At 45.0% G+C, this 10,644-nt stretch overlaps 1 protein-coding gene across 1 annotated transcript; it reads left to right on the forward strand.

The window, feature by feature from the left end:
* Positions 1-9,355: 9,355 nt before the first annotated feature.
* On the forward strand, positions 9,356-10,294 carry LOC105705795 (olfactory receptor 7D4). The gene has a single exon (XM_012435730.2). The coding sequence runs from the start codon at positions 9,356-9,358 to the stop codon at positions 10,292-10,294; it is 939 nt and encodes a 312-aa protein (XP_012291153.2).
* The last annotated feature ends 350 nt before the right edge of the window (positions 10,295-10,644 follow it).

Raw genomic sequence — 10,644 nt, forward strand, 5'->3', positions numbered from 1 at the left:
TCTCATTCTGTTGCCCAGGCTGAAGTGGAGTGGTGTGATCATAGCTCGCTGCAGCCTGGAACTTCTGGGTTTAAGTAATCCTCCTGAGTGGCTGGCATTACAGGCACACACAACCATAACTGACTAATTTTTTACTTTCTTTTTTAATTTTTTATATTTTGTAGAGATGGGGTCTTGCTATGTTGTCCGGGCTGGAACTCCTAGACTCAAGTGATTCTTTTACCTCAGCCTCCCAAAGTGCTGGGATTATAGACATGGTGTGAGCCACCATAGCTAAGGAATTTTTAAGTGGCAAATTATTAACTATAGTCATCATACAGTACAATCAAGCTCCAGAAATTTTCTTCCTATCTAACTGAATTTTTGCACCCTTTGACCAACATCTTCTCATTTCCCTGCCCCATCCTCCAGCCTGTGGTATCCACCATGCTACTCTCCGCTGCCAAGAGTTTGACTTTTTTGATTCCACATATCAGGGAGATCATGTGTTATTGTTATTATTATTTCAATAGCTTTTTGGGGAGCAAGTGGTGTTTGGTTACATCAGTAAGTTCTTTAGTGGTGATTTCTGAGATTTTGGTGCACCCATAACCTGAGCAGTGTACACTGTACCCAGTGCGCAGTCTTTTATCCCTCACCTCCCTCCCACCCTCCCCCTGAGTCCTCAGAATCCATTGTATCATTCTTAAGCCTCTGTGTACTCATAGCTTAGCTCCTGACATATGGTATTTATCTTTCTGTTCCTGTCTAGTATGTGAGGTGATGGGTACGTTATTAGCTTCGTTTAATCATTCCATAATGTATACATACATATATCAAAACACATAGTACCCCTTAAATATATACAATTACTATTTGTTGGTTAAAAAATTTTAAAAACAGGAACAAAGGTGGAGGCATCACATTTCATGATTTCATGCTATATTACAAAATTACTGAATCAAAACAGTATGTTAGTGCCATAATAGCAGACACATAGACCAATGGAACAGAATAGAGAGGCCAGAAATAAGTCCATATATGCGTGTCAACTATTTTTCAACAAAGACACTAAGAATACCCAATGGGAAAAGGACAGTCTTTTCAGTAAATGGTGGCATGAAAACTGGATATCCATATGCAAAAAAAAAAAAAAAAAGAAAAGAGAAAAAGAAATTTGACTCTTATACCATATACAAAAATCAATTGAAAATGCACGAAAAATTTAAATGTAAGACCTGCTCACGCCTATAATACCAGCACTTTGGGAGGCCAAGGCAGGTGGATCACAGGGTCAAGAGATCAAAACCATCCTGGTCAACATGGTGAAACCCTGTCTCTACTAAAAATACAAAAATTAGCTGGGCATGGGGCATGGTGTTGCGTGCCCGTAGTCCCAGCTACTCAGGAGGCTGAGGCAGGAGAATTGTTTGAACCAGGAGGCAGAGGTTGTGGTGAACTGAGATCACGCCATTGCACTCCAGCCTGGGTAACAAGCAAAACTCCATCTCAAAAAAAAAAAAAAAAAAAGACCTGAAGCCACAAACCTTCTCCAAAATATATATAGGGAAAAAGCTCCTTGACATTGGCCTCAGCAATGATTTTTTGCATTTGATCCCAAAAGCAACACGGAGCTGGACATGATAGCTCACACTTGCAATCCCAGCACTTTGGGAGGCCAACGTGGGATGATTGCTTGAGGCCAGGCGTTTGAGACCAACCTGGGCAACATAGTAAGACCTGCATTGCTATTGAAAGTAAATAAATAAAAGCAACATGATTGAACCTTGAAAACATTATGCTAAGTGAAATAAACCAGACATAAATGACAAATACTGTACGATTCCATTTACATGAGGAAACATGAACAGGGAATTCATAGACACAGAAAGTGCAATAGGGGTTGCCAGGGCCTGGAAGCAGAGGAGAATGGGAGGTATTATTTCATGCCTATAGAGTTTTCGTTCGGGAATAATGAAAAAGACTGGGAGATGGATAGTGCTAATGGTGCACACCATTGTGAATGTACATAGTGCCACTGAGTCTCTCTCTCTCTCTTTTTTTTTTTGAGTTGGAGTCTCACGCTGTCACCCAGGCCGGAGTGTGGTGGCATGATCTCGGCTCACTGCAACCTCCACCTCCCAGCTTCAAGTGATTCTCCTGCCTCAGCCTCCCTAGTAGCTGGGATTACAGGTGCACACCACCACACCTGGCTGATTTTTGTGTATTTTTTTAGTAGAGATGGGGTTTCTCCATGTTGGCTAGTCTCGTCTCGCACTCCCAACCTCAGGTGATCTGCCTACTTCATTCTCCCAAAGTGCCGGGATTACAGGCATGAGCCACCGTGCCTGGCAATGTGCTGTTGTGTCTTACACTTAAAATGGTAAATTTTGTTAGACATATTTTATGACAATAAAAATATTAATAAAGGCTAGGTGTGATGGCTCATGCCTGTAATTCCAGCACTTTGGGAGGCTGAGATGGAAGAATTATGTGAGGCTACAAATTCTAGATCAGCCTGGGCAACAGCGATGCCCTATCTCTACAAAAAATAAAAAAATTAACAGGGCGTCAGGGTGCAGCCTATACTCCCAGCTACTCAGGAAGGCTGAGGTGAGTGGATAACCTAAGGCAGGGAGATTGAGGCTGCAATGAGCTGAGATCGCGCCACTGCACTCCAACCTGGAAAACAGAGTGAGACCTTGTCTCAAAGAGAAGAAAATAATAAAAACTTCATTTATTTTAAATTAATAAAAACTTTAATAAATAAAACTTTTTATTTTTAAGTAGATTATTAGGTCCTCCCTTGGAGATATTGACAAGGTAAGTCTGGGATAGAGTGGGAAACTCTATATTAACAAGAGCCCCCAGGGCAGCGTGGTGAAACCCTGTCCTAAAAAAAAAAAAAATTAAAAATTAGCTGGGCGTGGCAGTCCACTCCTGTAGTCCCAGCTACTCAGGAGGCTGTCGTGGGAGGACTGCTTAAGTCCAGGAGGCTGAAGCTGCAGTGAGCTGTGATCATGTCACTGCACTCCAGCCTGGGTGACAGAGTGAGACCCTGTCTCAAAACAAAAACAAAAAACTATAGTAATTTTTTTTAAAAAGTAGATTCTTAGGTCTTCCTTTGGAGATCTTGACAAAGTAAGTCTGGGATAGGGTGGGAAGCTATCTGTTAACAAGATCCCCTCTTGATACCTTTGATAAATCTAAATTTGTGAAATACTGCCCCAGGACACTGGTTCCCAAGAAGATTGCCCTGAGGAGCATCTCATCTAGAATGCGTCTAAAATGCAAATTATGACTCAGACCTACTGAGACAGAAACTTGGAAGCAGATCCTAGCAATCTGTGTTTAAACAAGTCCTCAAGGGCATCCTGCTGCGGGTTCCCTTTTGAGAACCACTACCCTTGTGAATCCTGGGATCCTTTGCTACCCACCTATCTGCCTGATTAGGAAACTTCAAGTCAGAGTATCCTGGCCATGCGCGGTGGCTCACGACTGTAATTCTGGCACTTTGGGAGGCCGAGGTGGGCAGATCACTTGAGATTAGGAGTTCAAGACCGACAGCCAGCATGGAAACCTTGTCTCTACTAAAAACACAAAAATTAGCCGGATGTGGTGGCAGGTACATGTAATCCTAGCCACTTGGGAGGCTGAGGCAGGAGAATTGCTTGAACCCGGGAGGTGGGTGGAGGTTGCAGTGAGCTGAGATTTCACCACTGCACTCCAGCCTGGGCGACAGAGCAAGACTCCATCTTGGAATAAATAAATAAATAAAAATGCTGACAGTTGTCACCAAAAGGTGATTCAAAGTAGAGTAGAGTGATTTTTCCCGAAGGAGACGTACAGGAGAGGGGAATCACAGCTGGTCCCATTAATAGTCTCCCAGGGATAAGGAACTGGCAATTCAGAGACCCCTTCCTGTGTAGTCCCTGCCCTTGAGGAACCAAACTGATCAGGGAATGAATACGCCATTGACCAATTTGTCTAACAAGCTTCAGAGAGGATAGAACCCCTAGGGTCCAACATGCAAGTCATCTGCGTGCAGTCACCCAGGCCCCCAGGCACAAAGTTCAAGACACTCACGCTTTCTCCAGGAGAAATCATCCAGGCTCCGTACCACACGATGGGCTCTGTCTGCCTGCTCTTTTGGGTGGGGGGGCAGAGCTTCTGTCTTCATAACTGACTTCCACAAGACAACAAGATTCAGGGGAGGTGACTCCTGTGGTGGGTCCACATTGCCAAGCCTGCATAGCCCAGTAAGTGCTGAGGGAAATAGGGAAGGGAGATGATTGAGGGGAAAGGGCATTGACTTGCTAATGGCAGGGCAGGAGAAACCCTATGATCCATGGAGAAGGAGCCCTTGAGGGTAATTTCTTAGAAGGGAGAATGGTTAGACTATTTGCTTAAAGTTGCCATTGTATAGTGAGCCTTAACTTTGCCTGTATATTACAGATGGGTGTATATTGCCTGTATATTCTGTATATTACTTGGGTGGATGACTGATGGAGATTATAAGAAGGGCTACTATTTGTTGGCCCTATGGGGCACTTTTCGATATCACAGCGCTGCTGTATGGTCTTATAGGGACCAATCTGCAAGATCACTCTGTGTGGTCTTATAGGGACCAATCTGCATTGTACAAATGGATGACCCAAGGTACGGATAGAGTTGTAGGTGCCTTGCAGTGAAGTCCTGGTCACGTCTACTTTTTTTTTTTTTTTTTTTTTGAGATGGAGTTTTGCTCTTGTTACCCAGGCTGGAGTGCAATGGCGCAATCTTGGCTCACCGCAACCTCCGCCTCCTGGGTTCAGGCAATTCTCCTGCCTCAGCCTCCTGAGTAGCTGGGATTACAGGCATGCGCCACCATGCCCAGCTAATTTTTTGTATTAGTAGAGACGGGGTTTCACCATGTTGACCAGGATGGTCTCGATCTCTTGACCTCATGATCCACCCACCTCGGCCTCCCAAAGTGCTGGGATTACAGGCTTGAGCCACCGCGCCCGGCCCCTACGTCTACTTCTTTTCACCAACTACTTGAACCAAGAACTTTAGAGGCCCTCAGCCTAGACCAAGCCTCTCTGAATTCTTCTCTGTGGCCCTCACTTGCTTGGAAACATCTCCTGCTTCTCCAGAAAGACTTATACCTCCCCATCTTTCTTTATTCTTATCCATGCTTCTAAGTAGACACCTTCAAGAGACAAGCGTCTGTGTTCCCTGGAATCGAAGGCCATAGTGTATAACAACTAGGGTAGGGTGGGTGAGAGAGGGAAAGTGAGCGACTTGGGCAAACCCAACATCTAGTCTCCTCTTGACATCATATCCTCTGGGAACATGAGCGAAGCATTGACTGCAGGATTCTTTTCCATAATTCCTTTCATTTCACTTGAATGTCAAGTCTCGTCCGTCTTTAAGCTGAGACTATTAGCAAGACATTGATCTCATTCCTTTATCTTTCCTGGCCTTTTTTTTTTTTTTTGATGGAATCTTGTTCCATCATCCAAGCTGGAGGGCAGTGGCGTGATCTCGGCTTACTGCAACCTCTGCCTCCTGAGTTCAAGCAATTCTCCTGCCTTAGTCTCCCGAGTAGCTGGGACTACAGGCACCTGCCACCACACCTGGCTAATTGTCGTATTTTTAGTAGAGATGGAGTTTCCCCTTGTTAGGCTAGTCTCGAACTCCTGACCTCAGGTGATCCACTGGCCTCAGCCTCCCAAAGTGCTGGGATTAATGGCGTGAGCCACTACACCTGGCCTGCCTTTGTTTCTCTTCTGTAAAAATATTCTTGAGTTGTTCCCCTCAACTCTAATGATATGAGGAATCTCCAACCCCCTTCCTTTGTCCTTAGTTTTGCCTGTTCTAAATCCATCTTTACTCCCAGGCCCCAGGGAAAATTGCAATTCCTATCACATGACTGCTTTGATTGCTGTTCCTTCACAGCCCCATCCTTTATGGATCACACTTTTCAAAGTTCTTAGAGATGTCATCCCTCCCCACCGCTCCAACATCATCCTCATTGTTCTTTTCTAGCACTTAGGGCTTAAGCAGCAGCAAAGTGCTCTGTCCCGTGCTGCTTCTTGCTTCCAGGCTTATTCCCTTGCTTATATCTCTTCCAGAAATGCCCCAGTGTAACCCTTCACCTGGGTAACTCCTTGCCCAGGTATTCCTTCCTCCAGGAGTCCTTCTGTGAATGTATTACTCCATATTACTCCAGGCTTGATTTAGGCCTCTCTCTGTGTTTTACTCTGCAAATTTTTTTTTTTTTGGTCCCAGTTCAAGCAATTCTCCTGCCTCAGCCTTCCAAGTAGCTGAGATTATAGGCGCCTGCCATCATGCCCAGCTAGTTTTTGTATTTTTAGTAGAGAAGGGGTTTCACAATGTTGGGCAGGCTGATCTTGAACTCCTGACCTTGTGATCCACCCGCCTCAGCCTCCCAAAGTGCTGGGATTACAGGTGTGAGCTACCATGCCCAGCATGCAAATAGTTTTATTTTAGCACTTAATTCACTGTGTTACAATGATCTGTTTCTGAATCCATCTTCTGGAAGGTGGAACCATGAGAAAAAAAAAGACCACATTGTTAATCTTTGTAACCCCAACAGCTAGCACTTAGCCTGGCCCGAAGAAGTTTTTCTTGCAGAATGGGTCTTAGCACTTTTTCAGTGACTGACAAACAACCTAGTTCAATTATTCTGTACTTCCCAGCATGGCTCAACAAAAATTGTGCGTCAGGTCGGGCGCTGTGGCTCATGCCTGTAACCCCAGCACTTTGGGAGGCCGAGGCAGGCAGATCACCTGAGGTCGGGGGTTCAAGACCAGCCTGGCCAACATGGTGAAACCCCATCTCTGCTAAAAATAGAAAAACTAGCTGGGCATGGTGGTGTGCACCTGTAATCCCAGCTATTCAGGAGGCTGAGGCAGGAGAATTGCTTGAACTCGGGAGGCAGATGTTGCAGTGAGCCGAGATTGTGCCACTGCACTCCAGCTTGAGTGACAGGGCGAGACTCTGTCTCAAAAATAAAATAAAATAAAAATTGTGCACCAACACTAGAAACTAGAAACAGATTAAGACATATTTATTATGTGCACAGAAAAAAAGAATGGTTAAGTGTCAAATGATTGTATTTTTCTGGTCTCTAATTTTGAAACCCTTGTTCTAAAGTAGAGCAAAGTAGGGTTCGTTTTGGAAATACCAGACGGGTGGCCATATGGAGAATTGAAAGTGAATCTGAATGCCAGGAAGGAAGTCCCTGCAATAGCTCTAGCAGGAAATGTAATTGTTCTCCCCTTTTCCAATGCTGTCAATGACATTAACATGCACAGTACACTCCGGGGAATATTCAAAGTCTTGGTCACATTCCACCTTCTCTTTCCTATTCTACTCAATAAAAACAAATCAGAATGCAACGATGCAAGCTACATTTATTAAAAGTGAAAAGAGGGATCTTTTACAAAGCTCCATAGTTTATTTTATTTTTATTTCTTTTACCTTCTCTTGATTGAATCTTTTGTTTCTTTTATTCTATTTTAATTTTTAAAATTCCATACTTTGAAGATGAGTCCTATTTGTTTAGAGCATTTTTTTTTCCAACTGATCAAAGCTACCTGAGATGGCTGCAAACTGCCTGTCCCTAAAGGATTGTAAAACCAATATTTATCCATAGATAAACAATTTGCTTATGATGTAGCCTTTTTTTTTTTTTTTTTTTTTGAGATGGAATCTTGCTCTGTCACCAGGCTGGAGTGCAGTGGTGCGATCTTGGCTCACCGCAATTTCCGCCTCTTGGGTTCAAGCGATTCTCCTGCCTCAGCCTCCCCAGTAGCTGGGACTGCAGGCACCCACCACCACACCTGGCTAATATTTTGTATTTTAGTAGAAATGGGGTTTCACCATGTTGACCAGGATGGTCTCGATATCCTGACCTCGTGATCCGCCTGTCTCAGCCTCCCAAAGTGCTGGGATTGCAGGCGTGAGCCACGGCGCCCGGCTGATGTAGCCATTTTAAAAAGCACTCCAGAGACACTGTCTGCTTTGGTCTTTCACACCTAAGAAGACTGATGACAGCTAATGGTGGCTTTTCCCCCTCATCATTTGGGGCATTATGGAAGAGCAGATTTGCAAACATACTTATAACAAGGCAAAAAAATACAGAAAATCATTTTGTGACTTTATTGGATTCCTTGTCCATGATTACAGAACTGGCATTCCTCTGCCTCTGTATCCTGGAAACTCAGGACCTGGAGGGTTACCCCTTCAGGGTGAGTGAGCAGTGGGTAATTTCCCCCATTTTCCCCAGTAACATTCTAAGCATCATCTTTATGTGAGTGCCATTTCTGGCCTTCATCCCTTCAGGCTCATATGGAAGCGTCTTGGTACAATTTCTTTCTTCTGGTAGCATTTAATGAGAACCCTAGAGGATATCACTCAAAGTTCTGTTTGTGACCTTTGTAGTGCCTTATGTTATGGTATCCAACCCATTAATTTCACAGATGAAGGGCATTTTGTCATGTGGCAGATTTCCAGAAAGCATCTGTTTCTGTAGGATGTGGATGGTCCCTGGTATGTATTAGTTTAATGTGGTTTATCATTTGGTGAAAGCCTAACTCCCTCCCTCCCTCCCTCCTTCCTTCCTTCCTTCCTATTTTAGTAGAGATGGGTTTTCACCATGTTGGCCAGGATGGTCTCAATCTCCTGACCTTGTGATCCACTTGCCTCGGCCTCCCAAAGTGCTGGGATTACAGGCGTGAGCTACCGTGCCCAGCTGATATAGCCATTTTTTAAATCACTCCAGAGACTCTTTCCTTCCTTCCTTCCTTCCTTCCTTCCTTCCTCCCTTCTTCCCTCCTTCCCTTCCTTCCTTTCCCCCTCCCTCCCTCCCCTCCTCTTTCCTTCCTTCCTTGTAAACCTAAATCCACTCATCTGGCAATATTTCGTTTAGCTATTATCTCTGCTTTCATATTTCCTCACTGCTCAGACATTGTTGTCTGACCTTCTTCAGTCTTAGTTGTGTCTTAGGCCAAGGGAGATGACCCTTGTCTAAGATTCACTGGGCCTTATGTGTGTTAGAGCGGGTGTGGACTATTTTATCTCTAAGGTCTAAAGTTGATCTTATCTTGTAGATTTGATGATTCTAAACCAGAGAAAAATGGAATGGGTGAGCCTCCGAGAGGCCAATGAACAGGGGTTAATCGCAACATCATGAAATGTTGCCTATGACAAATGACAGAACGTAGGATTCCTAAGTTTTGCAATTTTAATGCTCTTGTATCCAATTATTCACCTCAAGAAATAAAAAAGCAGAGAGATTTTGGAGCCTGTTCAGCATCTATTTCATGTTTCTTTCCTTTTTTAACTGTCTAGCTGATGTGTTAGCAACATGGACCTGGGAAATCAAACAAGTGTTTCAGAATTTTTACTCCTGGGATTTTCCCAAGGCCCAGAGGATCAGCTAATGCTCTTTGCACTGTTCCTGTCCATGTACCTGGTCACGGTGCTGGGGAACCTACTCATCATCCTGGCCGTCAGCTGTGACTCCCACCTCCACACTCCCATGTATTTCTTCCTCTCCAACCTGTCCTTGGCTGACATCTGTTTCACCTCCACCACAGTCCCCAAGATTCTGGTGAACATCCAGATGCAGAGCAATACCATCAGCCATGCAGGCTGCATTGCCCAGATGTATTTTTTCATGGTTTTTGGAGGCATGGACACATTTCTCCTCACTGTGATGGCCTATGACCGGTATGTGGCTATCTGTCACCCCCTGTCCTACCCTGTCATCATGAACCCCCGCCTCTGCGGCCTGCTGGTTCTCGTGTCCTGGTTCCTCAGCTTGTCATACTCCCTGATCCAGAGTCTGTTGATGCTGCGGCTCTCCTTCTGCACCAGTTGGGTCATTCAGCACTTTTACTGTGAGCTTGCTCAGGTTCTCACGCTTGCCTGCTCAGACACACACGTCAATTACATCCTGCTCTACATGGTGACTGGCCTTCTGGGCTGTGTGCCCTTCTCAGGGATCCTTTTCTCCTACACCCAAATTGTCTCCTCCATCCTGAGAATCCCATCCACAGATGGGAAACATAAAGCCTTTTCTACCTGTGGATCTCATCTGTCTGTGGTTTCTTTATTCTACGGGACAGGCCTTGGTGTGTATCTTAGCTCCAATGCATCGTCCTCTTCCTGGCGGGGCATGGTGGCCTCGGCCATGTACACTGTGGTCACCCCCATGCTGAACCCCTTCGTCTATTGCTTGCGGAACAGGGACTTCAAGAGGACCCTAGAGAGACTTCTTGGGAAAACACGCTATGCTCAATGATGGGAACATTGGTCCTGGGCTTTTGAGTCGGCAGAGGTAGCAGTAGTGAGCTAAAGAAATTCTGGCCAAGCCTGGGCAACATAGCAAGACCTGTCTCTACAGAAAAATATAAAAATTATCCAGGCATGGTGGTGTGCACCTGTGGTCCCAGCTACTCAGGAGGCTGAGTTGGGAGGATCCCTTGGGCCCAGGAGGCCGAGGCTGTAGTGAGCTGAGATCATGCCACTGTACTCCAGCCTGGGCAATAGAGCCTGACCCCGTCCCAAAACTACAGCAACTAAAGAAATTCTGCCTGTAGGCCAGATGCAGCAGCTCACACCTATAATCCCAGTGCTTTGGGAGGCTGAATC

This window comes from Aotus nancymaae, unplaced genomic scaffold (assembly GCF_030222135.1).
Source record: "Aotus nancymaae isolate 86718 unplaced genomic scaffold, 86718_ANA_hifiasm-v0.15.2.pri h1tg000028l, whole genome shotgun sequence".
Taxonomy (NCBI): Eukaryota; Metazoa; Chordata; class Mammalia; order Primates; family Aotidae; genus Aotus; species Aotus nancymaae.

Bases quoted from the DNA above. Each gene is read 5' to 3' on its own strand.
- LOC105705795 (XM_012435730.2), top strand. From the start codon at position 9,356: ATGGACCTGGGAAATCAAACAAGTGTTTCAGAATTTTTACTCCTGGGA.